Genomic DNA, 24,195 nt, shown 5'->3' with positions numbered 1-24,195 from the left:
CATCCGGTGGCGAAAAGAAGCCCTAATTACTCGAAAGTGCTGCTGCAGAAAGACCGTCGGTGGCTTAATAAACACTACCGTCGTAATCACTGGAGGGTTCAACAACACCAGCCTAACGTAACCAGCCGGCGGAAAAACTGGAGCGTAACGACGGGGTAAACGGTCGTCCACAAGGCCGTTACCTTGCGCGACTTGTTGAAAAAGAAAAGTGCTCACTGGTGCCGTCAATTGCGTTACATTTCCCTTAAAAATGGCAGCTGCCGGAGGTTTTGAAGAAACGCGATCCGCTCGTTCCTAGCGCACCGCTTCAGGTGGCGGCACGGGCGACTAGCCTTACCTTTGCAGCTCGTATGACTCGCTGTTCACGGCTTCACTAACTCATCCGTAGCTCAAGTCCCTGCACACTCTTCAACTTCATTCGCGATCTGTTTTAGTTCTTGCTTGGCGCCAACGGAAGCTATGTTTCTCTGTTTTTGTCCAGGGCGCTGAGCACGAGCTCGTGCCGGCAGGTGAACAGCTCCGAAGGATGGCTGAGCAAGCTGCTGCACGTGCGGAAAATAGAGCCCGGCAAGGATTCCCACTCCCGACTCCTGTCTGACACTGAAGTCGTTTACGAATTGCAGAGTACGAGCCACTCTCAGCATTTATTTGATCTCTCGTTACCTCCATTCCACCTGTATTTGTTTGTTTACATCGTTTTGTTGACGCACAGTTCACGATGTCAAGCCGGACGGAGTACAACCGTATCTGAAGGGATAGTGAGTACCTTTTTGACTTCACCGTCGTTTGTGTAACGTGAGTTTTTGAGCCAATTATAACAGGAACAGAAGGTCAGTATGCACACATATGCACACATGGAAACAGAGCGTGCTCGCCAGTTTATACCCCCTAGGCGTGCGAGGAAATATACAAGAGAAAGTAACAGCCCAAATATTTGTGCTGAAAGCAACTTGTCTTAATGGACCCACACCGTGAAAGGCACCAGGTGCCGACAGTTGACAACGTATGCGCAATGGATACATTACCGGTGAACTGTACCTCTTTCTAGCAGAAGGCAAAGTTAAGCATTATCACACATGCCTCTCAGTGTTGACCATTGTTATCCTGTGTTTCTTTAATGTTTATGGTGCACAGTTTACTACTTCAAGAAGGGGAGGATGGGAGAAAGCTGGTGACTATCGGTTGAATTTGTTCAGCTCATATTTCTTGCATTTGTCTTTGCTTAAGCTGGTCTCACCTGGTCGTATGTTGGAACTCAAGTACATTGTTTCTCATTGTGCAGCTGAGTTAAACATGTTGAGGAAAGTTCCTACCTATTATAATCCTGAATAGACCTGTAAAGAGAAATTTATGGAAAGTACTCCTTGTTGCACTTATGCCTTAGTGAAGTTCTTTCAGACCTTTTTTTGTGGGCGATAACATGTTTCCAAATGATTTTTAAAGTTTATTTTGCGTCAAGCTCGTGAGCAAGCTTAACTAGGTACAGTGGAATGATTGAGTTTGACGTTTTCAGGGAGCCAGATTGAATTTTGTTGCTTAGTAGCCAAGTTGTAATCATACATGAATGATTACGTACCAAAAGTGTTAGTGTTTTAATTATGCTTATATTTGCACCATTATGAATAAAAAAACTATATTAGAAAATTTAATCAAAAAATATTTAAAGGAACAAAATTGGCTGACATTATTCATTTTGAATTTTTTTGTGGAGCACTAGGTCAGTTTGTGTTATGGAATATAAAAGAGGTTTCACATACTTCAGATTAGTTATCGACCAAGATGCTTACATCTGTCTCAATCAATTCAATCTGTCTTTTTTTTTTTTGCAGTGAGAACTACTGCCAGCTCCTCCAGAGCAAGGCACCTGATTGCGAGCTGATCGGCAGCTGGCAGGTGGTGATCGGAGATCAGGACCAATACCGTACGTAGTGTGCTGCCTCATCATATGTTTGTTACACTTGAGTCTCGGCAGATGGACATCACCAAACTGTCCTAAAGAAGATTGCTTACACACATTTTAAGACGCACTGTCAATCTTAACAAAAACCTGAGGCATTGTACATAGGCTTAAAAAGTTGTTGAACGTTGTTTGATCGTTTCAAATGTTTGATTCTGTGCCACTAGCATAGAGAGCAAGGTGTGGGTTGTTGCAGCAACACTGATGTTGCTGTACCTCAAGTATTCCAGCTACGCAGCTGAGCTGGTATAATGTAAAACTATTCTAATCTGTTTTTATTTCAAATCGGCCATTAGCCCTCCATGATAGGTCAAAACGGCTCCAGCTCTGCCCATATGGGCATGGCGGCTGCCCATATGGGCAGAGCTGACACCGTTTTGACCTATCACGGAGGCCTAATGGCTGATTTAAATAAAAGCAGATTAGCAATAGTTTTACGTTATACCGGCCCTGGACTACTTGATGTTGTTACGGGGCTGGGGTTAGATGAACCTTCAACAGCGTCTGTTTGGAGCTCGAACCAGGTTGATAATCGGAGAGGGTCTTGCAGGGAAGACGAGGTGACGTAAAAACGAATAAGAGAAGTTTAATACATCATTACGGGTTAGCGGTGTGCTCCAGAGAAAAAATACAAAAAACGTTCAGCCTGCGTGCACCTGCACACTAGGGCAGAGAAAAAGTCTTCTCCACAAAGCAGCTTGCTGGCTTTCTTATACCCTCCACCATTCGGGCATTCTCCTTCTCCAATGCCCTCGCTGCAGAGGGCCTTGTTAGGACACATCAGGACAAATCAGACGGAGCAGCGGGGGTGGGCTGCGGCAGCGGGGGGGTGAATGTCCCAAACGTACAGCAACATTAGCCTTGAGCTTTGACTTACCCACTGTGGTGGCTCAGTGGCGTTAACATGTTGCAGATGAGCACAGGGTTGTGGGTTCGATACACAGAAGCCACGTGAAAGTGCAATTGGGCATCGCGGGACAAAACGCGCGTGTGCCTAAATTTAGGTGTGTGTTGAAGTACCCCAGGTAGTTGAAGTTATTCAAGCCCCTTTCTGTCATTTAATCTGTTTGAAAGAATGTTGTTTCCAACCTAATGCAGCAGTCATGGTTGCTTTAGCATGCCCTGTGTGCATGCATTCTGCACATTCCAGCAGTGCTGGTTTACTGTGCATCGTCTAACTTTTTACTGCAGTTTTATGGTCTCACTGAAATTTCCTTTGGGGGCTAATCTGCAGCAGCTTTAGCATGACTTTGTTGGATTGCAGGAAATATGTTTTAATATGTCTTGTTCTAGATTATGCCGCTAGAATGTACACTAGTCTTTCATTACCTCAGAGCAAGGAAATGTTTGAGACCTTATCCAGAAAAGTAACATGATATGCTACATGATCTCTCCAGAACACTGCCTTATTTGCTTCTGCAAGTCAGGTTGGGCATCCAAGTCACATTTGATTGTAACGGAGCCATATTTTCCTGCACTGTGTCACTTTCCCGCCGCGTGCACGTGTCACACACCTAAAGCTGATTGTTGCGCCGTTACCCTATGGCTTTCTCCCTTTTCTTCTCCTCTCAGTTCACATCTGGCGCTTCAAGCAGGGCTGGCGGTCGGCTCACAGTTCGATCAACCTGTGCAACACAGACAATGACCTTGTCAAGCTTCAGACGGATGAGTCCAAGTACCTGAGGGCACGCCAGAACCAGTACATGCTGCCCTTCAGCTTCTGGGGCAACCCAGAGCCAAAACATCATGGGGGCATGTACGAGATACGCTCTTACGTCCTCAAGGTTCGAGCCTACTGCATTGTTGCATTGTCAGTCTCCCATTTGGCTGTAGCAGTTTTCCTTGAACTGTGCCTGTTTGGAGAGCGTGAAGGGGTCCAAAGTGGTTGCTGTAGGGATGTGCTGTTGATAAGTGTTGTCCAGTGAACAACAAAATAGAAATGAGAAGCAGAGTTTACACTAAATTGCTGTGAATGCTTCCTCCAGTAACATTAGCTTGGAAACATGTACCCCAGTGCGTGTGACTGATGTTACTGCAGTTCCACGTTCGCCCTGTAGTGTGTGTGCTTCTTTTAGCACCGAGTCGATGCTCCTCTGAGGGAAGAGAATAATGTCACACCATGCAACAGGCGCCACATAATTAGAAAGACGAAGACACGCCGGCACCTGCTTTGATGGGCGCCAACGAAGAGGCAGACGAAGACCCTCCGATCCACACACTTGTGCTCGAGTTTTCCATTTAATCAGCTGGTGGTGAGAGACTCGGGCCCAACGCTTCAGGTCACCTGTTCTCCTAAAACGTGACAATATAATGAAGTTGTACTTGCAGCAAAAAACTTCGTTATATCACAAATTTCATTAATTCAGTATAACTAAAATTGGGAAATAAAAATAATTTGTTACATAGGGAATTTCATTGAATCGAGGTTCGTTATATTGAGGTTTAACTTCTAACTGCAATGCAGGGGCAGTATTTTGCAACAATTCTTTCATTTCAGTTCTATTCTTTTTTGTCTCACTTATGCTAAGAGGCTTACTCTGGTGTAATTGGCACATGTTGGCATGCTCATGGCAATGGTGATTTTACTGAGTGGCTGATACTTGCTGCAGTGCGATGTGTGATCGTATCGTATGTGCAAGACAGTGATAAAAGGCAGAAAAGAACAGACTGTGGAAAATTGTAACCAAATCGGGAGCATTATTTTGCTTTGTACTTCTTTTCACCATTTATTGGTACCTAATTTGTCATAATAAACAGTTAACTTACCTAAAGGGGTCCTAAAATACTTTTTGAACGTAGTAAGAAAACGTTGCCAATCTGTCATAGTCTGCTGTGAACATGCGAGCCAAATATTACTGCACTACATGCAGCAGGAAATTAATCTCGTGTCAAAAACAGCGAAACATCGCTTGCTCCTGCCTACGCAGTGTCGTCATGCAGCGTCGTCACAAGCAACTGAGCCTACCAATGCTATTGGCTGATTTCGTGATCGCAAGGGCATTCTCAGTAATACATAGTAATTGCTAATTTTGGGTTAAACAAATGAAACATATATGTCTGCAACTTCGAAACAACAGAAAAATAATTTCATCTTTGCACTGCCGATATACACTAAATTGCGCCTAGCTGTGTCTGTCGAGCGGGACCTCCGAGATAGCGTTGCACAATGTAGTGTAGTCTACCATGGCCACCATGGTGTGCCATGACGGGCCCTTTTGGCTTCTTCACTATGTAGCTTCCAGCGCGTTAGTGAAAACGAAAATAGAGAGAAAGCCATGTATCGGTGCGATAACTCCGCTTACAATTGGCAGATTTGGAAACTTTTTCCAGCTTGAGATTTGTGAGGCCATACTAGGATTAGTCAGAAAAATGTTTCGGGGCTCTTTCAAGCCAGATTTTGCTAAAATCTAGGATGTCATGTGGATATGGTGTGGGAATTCTTAAGTGATGTTTCCACCTGTCACTGGTTTTGACGTTTCTTCTGGCGAACCAAATTTCTGCTCACATTGAAACTTACCTATGGGTATAGTCTGCCAATCTTAGATCTAACCTACATTTCTGTGTCGTATCCCTTCAGATACACTGCCTTATTTCATACTTGTAACAATGCTGGTGGTAATGGTTACTTTTCCATTCCAGCCAGGAACCATGATTGAGTGGGGCAACAATTGGTAAGTGTGCTGAGCACTTCCCTCCCACATCATTGTTTCTATTCCATGTTGGCACTGCTGTCTTTGCACAGAGTTAAGTAGGAGTGTCCGATAATTTGAAACTTTCGAATAGCGAATCAAATGTAGTGATTCAATCTTCAAATCAGATATTCGCTGTTCATAAGTACAAATCATTCTTAAATATTTCAGAATCGTCAGCTGTGCTCAGTAAAACATAAAATTTAAGCAAAAGGAAGATAAATTTCATCCCCATGGCCATCGTATGCATAAAACGTGTGAAATTATGTAGTGGAACAGGCCACATTGCCTAGGGAGCCAGATTTTACCAGCTTTATCACGGTCATTCGCACTCTCCGAAAAGTCCTGGGCATGCAAGCAAACTACATATTTGTTCCTGATGGTCCATTTGTGCTTTTAAAGAACCACATAGCAAATTTTGGTTATACTCTGGAAGGTGTTATGTGTCCTCTAAGGAGTGTTCTACCGCAAGAATTTTTCAAATTAGTTCATTAATTGCAGGGATAGAAATATTTGAAGTGCCACAAAACCATAATTTCAGGAGGTGAGTGTCACTGCCAACATACACTCTCTCCACTTGCCCTGTCTAGCATCCGCAAACAAAATTCCTTCCCTGCGTTCTCTTTTACCGGCCCCGCCTTCTCTCTTTCTCTTATCTTTCTTCTTCCCCCCCCCCCTTTTTTTTTTTTTTTGCTGAGTGGTACACTTCTGGTGATGGTCTTGTGTGTGAGCTTTTGCGATTGTCTTGTTTCGCACAGGTTATGATTTTGTGCACTCTGCACGAGAACACCTGATTAGTGGTACAAGTCAGGGGCACGGTCACGAGCACTGAGGCAGACATAAGCCGATCAAAAGTATGCATTGAAATTATGCATTGGAACCCTGTAAAAAATGGCAGATAGTTTCGTTTTCTACGCGTGTGACTGCACGACGTGGGAACAAACAGACAAAATGTTTTACTCCGTGCTACGGCACGGAGTAAAACAAAGACTCGCAGACATTAGGTTTGTAGGTTTTATTATTTCTGTAAACTTTCAATCGTCTATTGACGCAACAGATCAAACGCATATCTTAAGTTGCCTTGAATAATTCTTTAAGTTGTGTGTCACTGTGAGTAACGTCACAGCGCTGCAATTTACATTGGTGCACTTGTGCGATTGTTGTCGACTATCTGGCTGGGAGTGCAGTTCCCGCGAGGAGAAGGGCCTTTTAGCAAGCAAGGTTTCATAATGTGCAATGTAATGACAGAAACTTGCTAACATTACTAATACTAGGATGCCACCATTGTTTTATAATGATGGTGAAAACAGCTGTTCATTATTCGAAAACTATTCAATTCAATTTGGTCTCAGAAATTACTGTAATCACTCACCTAGCATATGGAGTACACACAAAAGTTAGGCACGCAACTGCGATGCACCTTTGTCAGTCAAGGTTTAATATTATGTACCATATGGTTTTAATTTAGTTGTGCACCCATTAAGGGGCTATGATATTCTACTGCTGAGCACAATGTAGTGACTTCAAATTGCAGCCATGCTGGTCAGACCGCTAAAAGGGAGAAAAGCAAAAGGAAAAATTCTAGGGCTTTGCTTTGAGTCCAGGAACTTTTGTGGGAACTATCTATATGAAGTAGAAACTGTCTCTGGTCCTAGTGCTGTGCACATCTGTTTTGGTCACATGTAAGTGCACTTGGGGGCCCTTCTCACAATGGCCCTATGCATATAAGTTCTATAGTTGCTTCAAGAAACCAAGGAACCTTGATCCAAACTGTTTCTTTGACGTCCTGAGAGTACTGAAAGAAAACCATGCGATAGACGAATGGTTGAGCCTAAAACATTGCTGGAAACTACTCCCTGCAGGGCCCGAGGCATCACATTCAGAAGAGCCAACGCTGTGGCCGGCTTCTTTTCCCAGATTGGCCAGCTCTACATGGTCCATCATATCTGGAGTGAGTGGACGACTGCTGCTGATACTTCACTTGTAAAATCGTCTGCAAACTGGCTGTGGAGTTACCTCATGCATTTTTTTTTTGCAATTTAATCAGTTAAATATTGTTACATGTCTTGCTGTGCAATGTTGAGCTGCATTTCTGTCTTTTTTTTTTTTTTCGACCATAACATTTTCGTACAGTAGACCTCTGTTAATTGAACTTCAGTTAATCTGATTTCTTGGTTTACTTATGCCCAACTAAAAAATCTCGGCTGGTGCCCATACTTTCCTTGCGAGCCATAACTTTCATTATTCAGGTGCTGAAATAGGCTTTTGCTGGACAATTGGTACTTGATTGGTCAGCACGCATGTGCCTGGCGCTAGTGGTAAACCCATTCGTGACGCCAATGGCTGCAGCATCTGTCTGGATAGGGCTAAGGGACAGCGAATGCGTTAAAACCACGTTATGTCCTACTCAAGACGCCCACTCTTTTCCTGTCTTTGGCAGATTTCAAAACGGAAATGGCAACTCACAACGAATTAATACATGTTTACCCAAGTCTAACACCGTTTTTCCCAGAAAATTGGTCTTCATCAGATGCAAAACCGAAACCTTGCTCATAGTGCTAGCAACAGTAAAATTAGAGCTAGTGTCATCACTATTGCCATTACAAGGTGGCAACAAAGGTTTCCGTCCAGGAGGTAGATGACAATGCGCGATTTTCAGGATTTAATTACGAAACCTCATCCAAAGACAGTTTATTTTACATGCTAAGCTACCGGCAGAGTCCCTTGATACCTTTTTTTAGTCACGAACCTCCTATTCGCTAGCTATATATTAGTTTTATACAGAGCCAGTGCCAGCTATTGCAGGCGGCCATTCTTTTACCTTTTTTGTTGCTTTCTTGGAGGTCTTCCAGTTGTTTCTAATTTTATTTTCAAGCAATTAAACCATACCAGTTAATATACAAACATAAATAGCTGAGCATGTCTTCTAATTTAACACGAACCCCGGATAAAATGTAAGCGTATAATCACGATGTATGACTGCCTTCTGCTTTAAAGGGATACGGACACAAAATCTGAAAATTTTACGAAAATGCTGGAAATGAATCCTCAGTGTGTGATTACACTGCAAAGAATTAGTCACTTAACTGATTTTTGAGCTGATGGCTTTATTTTTGGCGTTTTTGTGAGCGCGCGCCTCGCCGCCTGACCCGCGGGAGTTGGAAGGCGTGACGTCACGACACCCTCGTTGGATAGCCAGCTGGCCGGCCGCGGTGATTCGAAGCACGCCGACGCCGCCATCGCGAGGATGGATTCAAGTTCTGGTGCCTCTACCAGCGATGAGTACACGTCTGAAGACGAGGACCATTCCAACTTGGCAAGAAATATTACCGCTTACAGTTACGAGCCTTCCGCGTCAAGCGACGAAGAAGAGCAGGCGGCCGTGGAAGTGCCGGTCAGGTTTTCGCAAACCGTAGCGCGATGATTTCGCTCTGCACCAGACACTTGTGCAAGAATTATTTGTCATTTCCTCTGTAAACTTGCTTTTTCAAGAGCGCACGCAGGTGAGGCAGCTGCGGGATACTTCACTGCGTGGATGACTGAATAGTAGTTTATGCCGTCGGCGTGAGCAACTGCTGTGAGGTATCAGTACCTCCGAGACTCTCACGTCCACTTCGCCAGCCACCCAACAGATGGCAGCACCTGTCTGGTGTTCTCCCCAGTTTTTCCTCCTTTTAGCCTGTGGAGAAGCACAGCTGTGTGTGTGTCTGCCCCGGTTCCACGTAGGACTGATCTCGCGAGTTGCGCTCGCTAGCCTTGTGTTGTTTTACTATGCTTTGCCAGCATTTTTAAAGACATTACTTCCTTCGTGCCCAGCCTCGGGAATCTCGCCCCAGCCTCGCCCTCACACTGCTCAAGGCTGCAAGTGAACGAAAACAGTACCGACATCTTTTCGCATCCTCTTTTCAAACGCACCACTGATCATTTCTACCTTGCGTTTTCGTGAGAATACCGATGGCACAGCGTCAGGCTTTAGGCGTTGCCTTTTGAGCGGCATGCCGAGGCTTTTCAGCACAGCCGGGCTGGTCACATAATGATCGTCGACGAAGTGGTCCGCGCAAATGAAATCATTTTTTAGAGGTCTCCAGGCTGGGCGTGATGGTTGACAGGCAGGTATCCAAAGTTTACGCACCTTCTCGTCTCTGGGAAACGTGTGCGACGGCGTGTCACGACCGACGATGCTGTTATAACAGCAATGTCTGGGCATTTCCTTCCGCCACAACAAACGCGTCAATACCGAGCGACGACCGCGGGAAGGCGCATGTAAGACGCACCACCTGCGTGGAGCGCCGATGGGGATAATGTTTCAGACGGACCACGTCCGAAGATCGCCAAAAAGGGTTAAACAAACGCTGCAAGGGACCGACACCCCCGGAAACACTGTGACGGGGCTGTGGCCGACCTTGGCCGCGCGCGCGGTTGGGTGTTATGACGTCAAATTTCAGCTTCTGCCGGCGGCCGCTTGGAGGCAAGGTTCAACAGAAAATCACAAAAAAAAGATGTTTCTCGTTATTTTTTTCTAAGCAGCTTGTTGTAGTCATCATTTTCAACAGTTCAACTTTTGTTCTGACGCAAAAAACCGCCCGCCAACTTTTGTGTCCATATCCTTTTAAGCAGGAGACATATGGTGTGAATTTGCACGCGCTCTGTTGTTTGATGCATCGGGGACCGACTTGCTGCATATGATGATATGGAACACGCGGAATGGTCGAGCAAGCAGCGCATAAGCTCCTCATACAAACGGCAGACCTGCATACACACTCGGAATACTTAATATTTTTGCAAAAAAAAAGAGAGAGGAAAAAAATAGAATGCAAGAATGTCTTTGCATAATCCTCCTTCATTTGACATAAAGAATGTTAATAAAAGCATATCGATTGTACACGTGCCAAACCTTTTGCAATGGCGTGCTGTCCGCAGTGTCGCGTGTGGCCTGCACTGACAACCGCCGATTGCTGGATGATCGCAGGGAGCCGGTAGGCTTAGTTTGCTGTTTGGTCCACAGCCAATGGCACTTGCAATCCAGCTGCAGCTTGTAATAACTATGGCAAAAATTGTAATACAAAAACTAATAAGCTATTAGGTTATCCCGATAACACTGTCGCGTTCCACTCTTAAAGCCGAAGCTTAAGCATTCTGCGATTTGTCCTATTGCACAGTGTTTAAATACGGCGATGGAAAACCGAAACTAAATTGAGCTGGTGGGCAACACTGGATGCCGGCGATGCGAAACATGACGATCATATCGTGCCGCCTGCAGCAAGGAACGGCAGCACGTTTGGATTATCGCCTACTAAACGTGTGTTGTACGGTACCAACGGCACTACGCCCCGCACCCTGTAAAACAGATAGGTGAAGATGCATATAACCATAGGTACGGTAGCTGTGAATGAGGCATGCGACGACCCGTGAGGCGATAAGTCGGTACCGGAATAAGAATTCGAGTGTGCGCCAGCGTTTTCGTGTGAGACGGGCGGGCGAGTATTGCGGGGAAGCTTATGCGGCGGGCGGCTATTGTTCTCAATCACGTGCGTTCCGCACCTTTTCTTGTTTACATGGGATCTAACGGTCGGAAAACGATACGATCGCAGTCTGCAGCAGGGAACAGCGGCATGTTTGGGTTATTGCTTATTAAAAGCGTGCAGTATGCTTCTGACGGCACCACGCGCTGTGAAACAGGCGACGATGCTTATCGCAATAGGGTTGGTGGCGATGGCTATAAAGGCAGCGTGCGACGACATCGGAGATTTGCTGGTACTGTAATAAGAAACTGAGTGCACGGTGGCTTTCTCAAGTGAGATGGGCGACCGAGTATTGCAGCGGGCTGCTATATACTGTTCTCGATCGCGCGTGTTTTGCGCATTCTTCTTTATATGGGATCTAGCGGCAGAAAAACGTACCATACGGTCGCAATTTGGCGATGTACCGAACGTTGGAGCCGAAAAATCGTGTTTTCCGGGAACATATGAACCGGTAAAAATTAAGCGTAACTATTGGGTCATATTTTGGGTTCTCGATTGCGAATGTTGACACCGGGAAATCGTATGTAACGGGATCGTATCAGCGAGATTCTACTGTATGGTCTATTAGGTGTATTAGTTTATTAGTCCAATAGCTCTATTGGTGTATCGATTTGAAAGTCAGTGTTGCATTTGTAGCATAGATCCTCAAGCCGATACGCTAATAGACCTGTACCGGGTGTTTCAGCGAACACCTTCAAAACATTTTTTAAAATTCTAGTTCATGAGCTGGTTTACTCGAAGAGATGGCATTACATGCGCAAACACTTGTTATGCATAATCGTCTAATTAACAATGATTCACTAAGTAAGTTAACTAATTACCTTGTGGCACATATTGCAATTTACAAAATCTAGTCGGGGAGTTCGCAAGGATCCACTTGAAACAAATTCTCAGGATGACACCAGTTACCGATGCGCCACGTCGTACGATGGATTGCACGCAAAATTGCACCATGTGTCTCATGCTTGATGCTGCTTTTTGATGTTGATAAATATGCCTTTAATCATCATCATCAGCCTATATTTATTTCTACTGGAGGACGAAGGCCTCTCCCTGCGATCTGCAATTACCCTTGTGCTAGCTGATTCCAACTTGCGCCTGCAAATTTAGTAACTTCATCACCCCAGCTAGTTTTCTGCCATCCTCGACTATGCTTCCCTTCTTTTAGTATCCATTCGGTAACTCTCTTAATGTCAATTAGAATATCTGCTATCCCCGTTTTCTCTCTGATCCACACCGATCTCTTCCTGTCTCTTAATGTAAGGCCTAACATCGCTGCCTGGTGGGAAAAAAGTGAACTGCTTAGAAAACAAAAATATAGTTTCTCCTCCTTCACGACCGATAGCGCAGTATGTGTGTGAGCGGCACGGAAGGTCTCGAAATCGGCGTTTCAAACCATCGATAGAGGGCTAACCATGCCCAATGGGTGCAGTACGGAAAAAGTTAATTGGCTGTTTCCCTACCATCAGCCAGCTTTTTCTCTTTTATAAAAACTTTTTTCCCCACTTGCACATTTCCGCAAACTGTTTTTTAACCCACAGCTTTTTGCACATGATTACAGAGCATTCGCTGCCATGTTCTAATCCGTTCAGTTGCAGTGTAGTGACATTTCACTGTGCAAGTTTCTGACTGTTTCCTAACACCTTTTTTCAGCATATAAGGACCTTCAGGCTCGGAAGGATATTCGCGAAGATAACTGGAGGAAACCTGGTTGGGATGAATGTGTCGCTTACACAGGTAAGGCACCAAATCGGTGCACATGAGAATTGAACAGTACTGATGTGTAGCTACGTTGCGAGGTGTACTAGCAGAGAAATATTACGAAAGAGTTATATTTGTCTCTATCTGCACTAGGTCCCCTTGATCCATGTACTGAGCCAATTTGTCGTTGTGCTAAGTCCATTTTCATCTCAGGGGGATTTGGTGGTAAAGTACAATTGCTTAGGGTAGGTTCAGTCAGATAGGTTCACTTCTCAAGGAATTCCTAGGTTTCTTGAGAAATAAGTGATTGGAATTGCACTATGTTTATTAACAAAGACGGTAGAGATCTTGTTTCTCTGCAAAACGATATCACTTTTTCAGAAAATTTGTTTTTTTTAGGGAGAACGAGAAGTGTACTAGCAAGTGGTGCCCCCCCCTCCTTTTGGATCATTCCATTGGTAATGTTAAAGGGGCCCTGAACCACCCCTTGGGCTTGGAGAAAAAAAACTATGCTGCTGTGAACATCTCAGCCACATTTTGCAGTCGTACACGGCGGCATGGATCTTGCAAGCGGTTTGCGAAGTTACATTTCTCTCAAACACTCTTTTCAACAGAATCCTGCTCCTCACTCTTTTCTGGAGGCTTTATTTCATAATATAGCAGATTCCTATACGCTGCTATTGGCCAGTAGCTGACATCAATCAAGAAGAGTGTTTGGATAAGTGTGCGTCTTCCTACTGTTACTGTGCATTAACGCAGTTTAACTAATAAACAGGCTAAAGTAAGCGACAATCTGCTTTCGAATTTCGATAATAATCACGTATTTCCGCACGAAGCCGACTATCCACGCTCGACCGCGGCTGAAACTTTGGCCACCCTCCCCTTATCTTTGTCGTAGCCGTCGGGTCTCGCTAATTTCAACTATTTTTGAACTCTCAACTAGCCTCGAACCACGCAAAACTTAAGGTCAGACCACACACACGCTTGCCAGCGTATGCAGACTCCTGACCGCTCCTGGTTGGCACCTTGGCGGAGTTATTGATAGCACTTCAAAATGTGCAAGTTGGATGTGGCTACTATCCGTTGGACAAGCTGGTGAAGGACAAAGCTGGTCCGCACAACATAGCACAGGCATACAGGAGCATATGAGCGCAAGCGCGCACTTTAGCCCTCTCGTGCACAAAGCAAACGCTGCAGTTGTATGTTGCATGTAGTCTGCTACGAAGCGTAGATACAGTGGCCGCCGCGGGGGTGTCGCGATGTGTCCGCTGGCTGAGCTCACTGCAGCCGCTGAGTACAACCTTGTTTGGCGCGTCGTAGGCCCCAAAATCAGAAATAGTGGTATCTACGTGAACATCCAAAATCAAATTTGAACTGCTCACCACAGTGACATTGAGTAGGCGGAGGGCTGTGGGCACACCCCCCTATGCATTAGACTTAGCAGTGCAAATCATTGAAGGAGTGGAAACACCGCAAATGGTATGTTTGATTGCCAGTAACTTCGCTTCTGCTGAACGCATTGGAGAACTTATTGCAGCAAAGTATTTCTGAAACAGTCTAACTTAACTTGAAATGCATTTCTCGACTTCGATAAAAAGTGCTTCAGGGCCTCTTTAATGCCTTCAGACTTGTTCACACAGAAGTGAGTTAAAAGCTTTTTGCAATTTCTTTTTTCTTTCAATAGCTGGGAGCTGTTGTAATGGAAAGTGGGTCAGTAAAGCTAGAATTCAGTAAAAAAAAGTTTGTTAGCTGGTAGTCTGTGGGCTCCTATAATGCCCTCTAGTTTGAGCAAGCATAACTAGAAGCAAATTAGTGACTGTTCTGTTAGTATGCATGTTCAATACTTGGTGAGCTAATCTAGTTGGCATGGCAAGTAGGACTTGACCATGTTATAGAGAGATTTAACAGGACCTTGATTTTTACATTGAAGGGGAGTCCACTAGACATCCAGTAGGCATCCATGAGCATATGCATGCTTAGCACAAGTTGCATTTGCTGTCGTTTACAATAGACTTGTAACTTCTAACTGCCCTTCTTGTCTGCTTCCAGTTCCTCTGATTCGGGAGATGCGGTCAAGATGGATGCGGCCTACTGATTTTTCGCCACTGAAGTAGAGAGCAAGCTTAGGCTGGATTGAGGTGCGGAGGAAGACTGCAGGACTAGGAATGGAATAGGACTTCGCCTGTTAACCGTTATGATTTTTTAAAATCAATTCGTATTTTTCTTTATCCTAGTCGATGTTTTGTGAAACATTTCACTGTCGTAAAGCATAACATGCAAACCATCGACGGAATTATACACAATTTGTTTTTTCCTGTTTGATTATTTTAGCTACCTTTCTTTCTAAGCTCACTTTATTCTTGTTTGTCTCGAGCGGGGGAAAATGCCTTATTGGTGTATTTTGCGGAACTTGTTGCCCAGAGTCTTTTACTCTGTGAAAAGTCTGTTGCTTAGCAGTGTGATTGTGCATTTGCACCACACGCTAATGAGAAAATGCGAATATATTTTTTATTACGTTACAGACTTGGCTAGCCTTGTGTAACTGCTGTAATTGTGTGACCTTAAATTTTGCTCTGCAGCTAAGGCTAGGTACCGACTGAGGTTTGTTGAATCAAAGCGCAAGAAAAAAAATAAAAAAGGCTGCTGGGACAGAATGTTTTTGTAAATATTGTGTAGAGATATACAGTGTTAGTTTATAAATAAACTGCCCTGCAGACGACTGATGCATCGTTATTGTGACTCCTTGTTCTCTTCTTTTGCATATCCTTGATTATAATGAACCAAAATATATAATATACATTTGACCGACTATCAGGCTTCGCGTAACGGTTGTAATTTCGCCGTTTGTCGCGTTTTTTTTTTTTTTTCTTTTTTTTTGTGCTTGGTGTTCCAAAGGCAAAGTGCGCGATTTTAGCTCCAGCTTTGTTGGTTTTAGATAATGAAACCTCGCGAGAATTAGGCCTCCCTGTAAGAAGAAGGGGCGTTTATAGCTTGATTAAAACTTGGCAGAGGCGCTCAGGGTCTTCATTAGTCCGCTGAAAGTGTGCTTGGAAGAAACGCGTTTTAGACGAGAGAAACATGGCGTCGCGTTGAGGGTAGGGTGTGGAGCGCGCCGGCCGAGGTTTATACATGCGGCATTCTGCCTCTATATATACACCCGAACCCACGTAGAATGGAAGGAAGGCGAAGAAAGTGGGGTCCTCCCGACGCCCGGTTTTGGGAGTGGGCGGCACGGAATTACATGCGAAGGCCCGCCAATGGCTCCGTCCCAGGTTTTTGTTTTGCTCCTCGAGAGGAGGCGACCTCTAACGGACTTTCCCAGAAGCTTGCCTCCTCCTCCCGCTCCTTCATCCGGAGCAGACGACGCGGTCTTCTGTCTGCAGCAGACGACGTGTTCGCGGCCGTGCGTTGTCGCATCTGCTGCTGCAGCGCGGCATTTGCGACTTTTTCTGTGCACGGTCGAAGTGTGGATTCTCTCCTTTATTTGTTTTTTTATATCTTTTGTTCCTGGGAGGAAGCTCGTTTTGTGGCGATTTTTGCTTCTCCCTAAACTCGCGGTGGGAACGGCTTCGAGATGATGGAAGGAACGCTTTCCGAGTATGCCTTCTATTTACTCTTTCCCTGTTCCCTACTCGTCGGACTGCTCTGTTTGGCCAAGCACATCATTCGAAGGACCGAATTCTTCCACAGCGACGACTCCCTCGAAGGAAAGACCATTGTTGTGACAGGTAAGTCGTACTGGAGGTTCTTGGGCACGTGGTATCATCATGGATTTTGTTCATCAACGTGCTTGTCGAAGAATAGCCGATACGAGCTCGATGCTACAGCTTGAAAACACAGAAGATTTAGCTAATCCGCTGTAAATGTGAAGTTGCACGAGTTGTGTAGATATCTGTTAAGGAAGGCTTTTAATTCTTTAATTAAGCCCGACAATTAAAAAGAAAGGTGGGAGAGGCATTCCCATCCTTGAGAGCGACTTGCGGCTTACTGCGAGGAGCTCAAAAAATGTTCGCGACGAAGCGTTCGTATATACCACGTAGCTTAGCTGTTATCAGCTTTCACCTACTATTCTTGCATTTCGTAGTTTGAACATTATAAACATAGCCCTGTTAGGTTGTCTTGCGGCACACTCAAGAATACGAGAGAGCGTAAAAGAAACGACCTTGCATAAGTTGGTTTTATGATTAATCGGCTATGGCATTGGTTTCATGAGTGTTTTCGCGAGGAGGTGTCTGCTGTTGCAACGTTCTAGGGCAAGGTCGGCCATCTCTTGCTAGCTGCGCGAAAGCATTTGCAAAGGTTGCTTATAACCACAACTGTTAGGTTTGTGGAATATTTACTTCTTGCGGGGACTATTTTGTTACATGCGCAGACATTTTTCAGTCTCGGGAGTTCCTTGGGGCGAGTAAAGTGACTTCGGCATAGCCCTTATTTCGTTAATATGACTTCTTTGTCATTCATCATTCTAATGAGGCTGCGCATATAAGATAAAGAAGTTGCTCATGCAGGATTCGACAAACAGAAAAGAGACGCGGGATTAGTGAACATGTATAGGCCTTTCCTGTAGATTGTTTTGCAGGAACGTGAACCACCACCACATAAAACTAACTTTTAAGTAATATTAGTAAACAGTACTCTTGCTCACAAACGTTTTGAGAGTGCAAATAAGTGTGAAAATATGAAATACAGAAAACTCTCGTTAGTACTAAGTAGGTTTATCCGCAATATCGGTTTATTCGAAGTTTTTCGCAGTCATTGATCGCATTTTGTACCGGATTACTCGAAGTGCAGTGGTGCCGGTATCCGCTTAGTACGAAGTGTGTGAATTGCGGGATGTCACTAGCGCAGGGGACCGCACGGTGCAGCATACGGGGGCACCCTTTGCTTTCGTATCTTCATGGAGTGGCAAAGAGCGCTATGATGGTAACTCCACCAAATGGTGGCAGCTGCTCGGGCCTAACTGTACCGCGTGATGATAACCGACAGACGAGGCAGCTGCTCGCGGGCGTCAGAAGAAATTCTGTGTCGTGTCCCCGATATCGAGAGTGGATGCGTTTCAGCATACGTTTTACAAGGCCCCGCTCTCGCCTACTTTCATTCTTTTAGAGCCTTTGCTTTTGACGAAATACCGTTTGTAACGAAGTACAGCTCTTGTCTCGGTGGCTTCGTTATAACGAGGGCTTGTTGTATATTGCGTCCTAAAATCGTAGTCAGTAACAGAACACATTTGGATGAGACATACCTTTTCGGACGAGAATCGTCTTCAAGTATAGCACGCGCGACATGCGTCCTTACAATAGAGAGCTGTAGGTTAGGGGACGCAAAGTGCACCTGAGCGTTGGGTGGCGCAAAGCGCCTGGCGTACAGGAGAACCCATGCAAAGCGAGCACAAGAGAGCGCGAGGGGACCACAATGGAGTTTGCGTCCCCCAACGCTTGGGTGTGGCTTGTGTCCCTTACCCTAAGATGCTCTGTAATATATGCACTGTTCAAGACTATATATATTTATGGGCCGCAGAATACTTTATATTAATTTTATATTTTATATTTAAGCTTCACGGTGAATGCTTAAGGCTCGTAGTGTATTTGAACGCCTTTCGCCGTTTCTGCGCTCCAAAAGATTTCGGGCTAGTGCTCTGCGGCTAAACCCCGAAATATCCAAGTGGTTACTAAATATCCACTTCCTTCGGGGCCGGCTATTAGTTCAAATGGTCGAAGTCCGTTGTTCTTGCCTTCCGGACGTTCAAACGTTATTTTCAAGGCCATATACCTAGCAGAGAACGTAGCAAAACACGTTGACGCTTCTGTTGTTACGCGCAGCGACATTGTTTCGGCGGCTTCCTGCGCAGATCGATTTACGACGCTATCAGTCTCAGCCTTCTCGCGTCGTCGACAAAACGAACCACGCCAAACTGATCGCTGCACATGTGGCGGTATACATCTGGCTTGCAAGAAGAACCGTGTGGCAGTCCCACATCTGCAGAGACACGTTTTGCCAGGTGTCGAAAACGAGTGGCCTTGACCGGTTGTTTTCGCCATTGTTTCTCGACTCCGGTTAAGGATGTGTGGGTGTGTAAGAGCGCAAGTGGCGTGCGTGTGTGTGTGCTTTTCTCAGAGCCGATTCTCGTCCAAAGTGTGTGCGTGTGTGTGTGTGTGGCGCCTGGATAGCGTACGAGGCCGCCCGGTCGCATGGTGGAAGGGGGGGAGTCCGCGGGCGGACACATTTAGCAGCGGTGAGCTTGGCCCCGGCGGGTTTAAGTTTCAGCTTCACGACGGTGGAGGTCTATTTCGGGTCGGCTCGGGCCCAGAACGAGCGCTCCAAAGCAGCTTCCGCGGCATTGCCGACGGTCGCCGGTACGAGCTTGCAGACATAAGCATGAGTATATACACAGATCAAAGAACGCTGGCTGTGTGCAGTGCGCTTAGTCGGGTTTGTTAACAGTTGGTGTTCAGTGCCCTTATATGACGCCACGATGTTAGCGGGACAAGATGGCGGTGAGACGAGGTGAAAAATCCGGAAGTGCGCTTCTCTGCACATCTCGCGCGATCTAACGAAGATGTAGGACCTGAAGGTAGTCGCAAACGGGTGGAAGAGTCACGTGACGATCTTGAAGCGTACTCATAAAAAAAAAAAATCTGGAAAAAGCATTCAAGCACGTGATGGCAAACGGTCGTTTCTACAGCGCGGCTGCGCTGGCGCCTCCTTGTCTGCTTGCATGCATCTTGCTTCATGCATCTACTGCGTCGCTCGGAAGTCGTAACGCGCGGTTAATCGTTCGAACGTTTAGGAGCTATATAACGGCAACAATGCTTCCAGGTGTCGAGGCCAAGAGTTAAAGGCATAAAAATGCGGCCAGTAGAAAAGGCGATTAACGGCAGACACGGGCTAGAGAAAGCGGCATCATAAATAAGGCGCCAGCGTGGCAAATGCCACCGTCCCAGCCGCGTACCAAATCCAAGCTTTCAAAACTCTTCTCTCTCAGTTTTAACAGTGCTATACTAGCGGGAACCGGCCATAATAATTATGACAAGTTATAGATGTCTGGGAAAGCCTATTTACGGTATTTTACACGTCCTCTGAATCCGCAGAGTTCTGTTGTGGTTCTGCATGACTTGGCGTTCCCCAAGTACACACAAGCCGATTTACTAAGTGCAAACTGCACCAGCCTCTTCTCACGCGACTAACAGCGTGCAGCTTTTCCGATTGAAGATTCAAGACTGTATCGCTCTATTATGTGCTGTGTCATTATCGTTATTTATTATCATCTACCGTGTCGTGTGACCGACCCCGACGGTAACACGGCCGCGTTCGAGAATGTAATGGATGGTTAAACAATATGTTCCCTGATCCGCCATATAATTTCTCTCTCTTTTTTTCCTTTTCTTTTTAAGTGTCATTCTGTAACGGGAGTGGAAAGGACCAATGTGCTATTCCATGTTGTGCACTTGGGATGTCTGTAAAGCTTGACGTTATGTTCAAACGTAAGAAGTTTTAGGGGAAAAGGAAAACGGGCACTAGGGCCCGATAACGCATGTGTTCTGTCACTCTGCGAAAATGCAAAGTAACAGAGTGCAGTCCAAGGTGAGCGGTCACGTGTCCACGTTAGAATCTTGCGTATCCACTTATGCAGTCGAACTTCGATGATACGATTGCGGTTGATCCGAATTTCCGGATGATGCGAATTTTAAAGAAGTTGCGGCCAATTATAGCATCAAGAGATTTTACCCTATATAACATTATAGAACCTTCATCCACAATATTGTGATGGACCATGAATAAATACTAAGTTGCACGATTCCAAGGCGTCACAGTATATGTTGTAAGACAATCAAGGTGTTAGGTGGTGGGACGCTGTGGTATATAGTGCGTTTTGTAGTGGGTGCTCATAATTACGGAGAAAGTATGTACAGGTTTGTTGTGCACTCTATTGTGTGCGCCTGTTTTATAAATAGAATTATTATGTGCAAGCCTTACGAAAGTAAAAAGGAGAGTAAGAAAGAAAGAAACCTTTCACCATCGTATACTGTACACGTCACGTCGAACACTCCGTCAAATAAGTAAGGTAGTGCCATCAGAAAAAAAAAATAAATAAAAGGTCGTGTGTAGCAACATGACGCGATATGCATCGAGTGTACTTGGGTGGATGTTGGGGGTCAATTTACCCGGAGCTCAATATACCAGTTACGTACATGTACCAGTTGCGTTTCAGTCACAGGGACTGAAAGAAATACGTATTATATAGGCTGAGTCAACTCCGTGCTGATTAGCGAAGTTGCGGTTTGCGTTAGCCAATCGTGGACGAGAATTAGAAGATGGGGTCGTCCAACTCCGCAGCTAATCGGTTCAATTAGCGGATCACCAGTGTATAGTCTCCTCCTCTCCTCTTTCAGACAAGCAACCGGTCCCGGTTCTTGGTTGTCTGATGATACTCTCACCTCTCGCTGCTTATAACATACGAACACTGCAACTGCTTTGTCGCCAAGCCGGACTCCGCATAGAGTTGGAAACAAAATGTGGCGCACTGCCAAAGGAGGCTGAAATTCGTCGCGCCATTAAATGCAGCCAGAAAGTTGCTGGCCCATGCATATACTGTGATGCATACGCGCAAAACTTCAGATTGCACTGCCGAGTTCCACCTTGCACGCTTAGACCGCGACGAAAAAACAATGTTCCCGCTGCGCCCGTGCTCCACAAAAGTTTGTCCCTGGTTTTATACGCAATTAAGGTGAATGCTTTATAGTGCTTGCACAGGATTTCGAACTTGCTGGGAAAACGACAACAAAACGGCTGTGAGTATTGGCTATACTTATACGGCCACACGTATTGGGTATAGTGGTACGTTCGCCAGCTTCTGTCGCGCTTTTGAGACTTCGGCATCATATAGAAAACGACCATGAGCTGAGCTATGAGTAAGGAAAGCCGCCTCCGAGCAACCGCGGCTATCTGTACCGGTTCCACAAGCACGCGGGGTCTGAATTGCGTGGTGGTCCTGTCAAGCCCAGGCCGCCGCCGGAAGCCAACTGATTCCGGCCGACGTCTAGGGGGGAGGTAGACGGTGAAAGGGGGAGCTGAGTCTCACCCCGATCACCCAGACTCTCTGACGGGTGCAAATAAAGTGCTTTCTCTCTCTCTCCTGTAAGCCTCGCCTGTCAAGAATTCTATAGAGTAAATGAAATAAATAAGCTCACGGTCCACTACGCCCCCTTTCCCTCTCACTGCCCTGCCCTTGCACCCACTGGAGTTTCGTTCCATTCGCGATGCGTATACATATATAGCCAGTGGGCAATAGCCAGTGGGCAATAGCCAGTGGGCAATAGCCAATGGGCAATATCCCACTCAGGCGTGGGATAACTCGCGCACTAGAGGAAGGGCTTATACTCTTAGTTTGTGCAACTAACTCGCCGAGAAAAACGAAAACGAAACGGAACAGCGTATACTGACCGCGGGACAGAATACCGCTGGCGCCGTCGATTGCGGTTATGTGCCGGCCTTGTCTGCTGATTGAGTGCGCAAACACTTCTTTTTGCGAGAGTGCACTCAATGCGTGTATGTTTTGTAAGCATCGTTAATTACAGGAAGAAATCGGTGCCTCTTGAACTGGTGGCTCGGGATTGCCTGCTCAAAGGAGATCGGCGGGACGTGCATTTGGTATAAAGCATCGCACGCGTAATTCGGAGAATGCGGGTTCGGAGTAACCTTTTCGCCCACTTTCATTTCTGTTTTCCTAAAGAAAAAAGAAAGACAGAAATAAAGAAAGAAAAAGACCGTTAATATTTATCATCATCGTATTTATTTCTTCGACATTCCGAAAAATGTTGGTGGCCGCCTTGTCAAGAAAGCTGTTTAATACAGCTTGAAGGGACCAAGGCGCCACTCGCAGGTGACAAGCGCCAGTATTAAGACATACAAACTGTAGTATAAAGTCAAGCCGTACAGGTAAGCAAAACAGGCGATTGAACATTACAAAAACATATGCGACACTATACACGAAAAGACACGTGCACTCATACAGTCGCACAACACAATGCGACTATAAGGGAACTGATCATAGTACAACCAATACAACGTATTGCATACATACAATGAACACAGACATGCCAAAAAAAAAAGGAAAAAAAAAAAGGCGGGGAGGACTTGAAAGTTGTAACACAAAGTAATGTCTTTAACAATCGGGGTCTATCGTGCAGTTATTCGGGTGGGGGGTCAAAAACATAAAACATTATCTAGAAACGTATATCTTAGATACGGGAACTAAGTACGTTAGCGATTGAAAACAATATATATATATATATATATATATATATGTTCGATGATGCTGTGCGAGCCATCTCTCTGATCTCAGAGTATGAAAGTAGTGCGGAAATTCTTTTAAATGTGCGTCATTTTTCAAGAACTCTTGAAAGAGTTCATCTAAAAAGTGTAATATTTCGTATCGAAGACAGTAGGCATGCATCGTTTCCTTTGCGTTCCTGGGCTTCGTTTTCTGTTGGCTTTATATGGTTGCGATATCATATGTATAGAAATAAAGTGTTGTATAGCTGACTATAGTGTTAAGTGATTTCTTCGTTTCGACAGTGTTCGGTGTTTTATAACGCCCTCCAAAATCTCGCATCATGACCATCCAACGTCTGGCAGTTTGTCTTGCGGACCACCTGGGCAGCAGTTGTTATGAATTTCAACGTCTCTATACGTGCATAATTTCAGTAAGGGTAGACTCGCTGTACAGGTTCGGGTCTCCGAGACTGTTTCAGCTAAAATATTCACGGCATCTATGCAATCTGCACACGACGTCGCGCGCCCCGTACTGCGTTGTCACACGCTGTGTTTCTGCAAAATTTATGAGGGGCTCCGCACTGAATTGCGTTGATGATTCTGTAATAACCGCTTCTATAAAGAACCTCGTTCGTTCTTCTCATTCGGCTCTTTCGTCTGTAGTTTCTTTTTTATTTTATTTTTGAACTTTATCGTCGTGTAGCAAAGCAGTGAACGGGGCTATAGTTGCATGGTGGACGTTCATGATGTATTGCGCTTAGTATACACTGACTGAAGAACTGAAAGGAACGAACATAAAAAATTAAAAAACGAAACGAAAGGTGGAAGTATATGTGGCGCTTCGGGGTCTATCGCAGCAGTCATATCGGGAGGGGAGACAACAAGCTTAGAGCATTAATCTAGAAACATAGTATCGCAGTTGGCGTACGTTCACTTGCGTCACGTAAGTCTACTTTATGTTATCTTATGTTCGTTCTTTAGTTCTTCTATCAGAGTAATGCTACGCGACTACAATCAGGAACGTTCGCTCGTCGTGTCTTTGCACCATCTTACC

General features: G+C 45.3%; 2 protein-coding genes across 5 annotated transcripts in view; both read left to right on the top strand.

Moving 5' to 3' along the window:
- The window catches only part of LOC119446444 (protein NipSnap), a 52,797-nt gene that overhangs the window by 373 nt on the left and 28,229 nt on the right, over positions 1-24,195 (top strand). The window contains exons 2-9 of one of the 4 annotated variants that reach the window (XR_007466146.1): positions 482-624; positions 713-758; positions 1,830-1,921; positions 3,530-3,741; positions 5,597-5,628; positions 7,509-7,597; positions 12,822-12,905; positions 14,919-15,310. Coding sequence is in view for 3 of the 4 variants with exons in the window: in XM_037710875.2 (XP_037566803.1) it covers positions 482-624; positions 713-758; positions 1,830-1,921; positions 3,530-3,741; positions 5,597-5,628; positions 7,509-7,597; positions 12,822-12,905; positions 14,919-14,983 (763 nt within the window). In the remaining variant the exon portion in view is untranslated. Of the gene's footprint in view, positions 1-481; positions 625-712; positions 759-1,829; positions 1,922-3,529; positions 3,742-5,596; positions 5,629-7,508; positions 7,598-12,821; positions 12,906-14,918; positions 15,603-24,195 lie in introns of those variants that run through there. The other 3 variants (XM_037710875.2, XM_049664151.1, XM_049664152.1) reach the window with 3 other exon arrangements.
- The window catches only part of LOC119446442 (retinol dehydrogenase 13-like), a 73,300-nt gene continuing 65,334 nt past the window's right edge, over positions 16,230-24,195 (top strand). Inside the window, exon 1 of the mRNA XM_049664149.1 lies at positions 16,230-16,597. Within this exon, the coding sequence (XP_049520106.1) occupies positions 16,444-16,597 (154 nt within the window). The 5' untranslated portion in view covers positions 16,230-16,443. The remainder of the gene's footprint in view (positions 16,598-24,195) is intronic.

The sequence above is a fragment of the Dermacentor silvarum genome, chromosome 3 (genome assembly GCF_013339745.2).
Source record: "Dermacentor silvarum isolate Dsil-2018 chromosome 3, BIME_Dsil_1.4, whole genome shotgun sequence".
Taxonomy (NCBI): Eukaryota; Metazoa; Arthropoda; class Arachnida; order Ixodida; family Ixodidae; genus Dermacentor; species Dermacentor silvarum.
The sequence above is the reverse complement of the archived record's forward strand: the minus strand, read 5'-3'. Positions and strand labels throughout refer to the sequence as shown.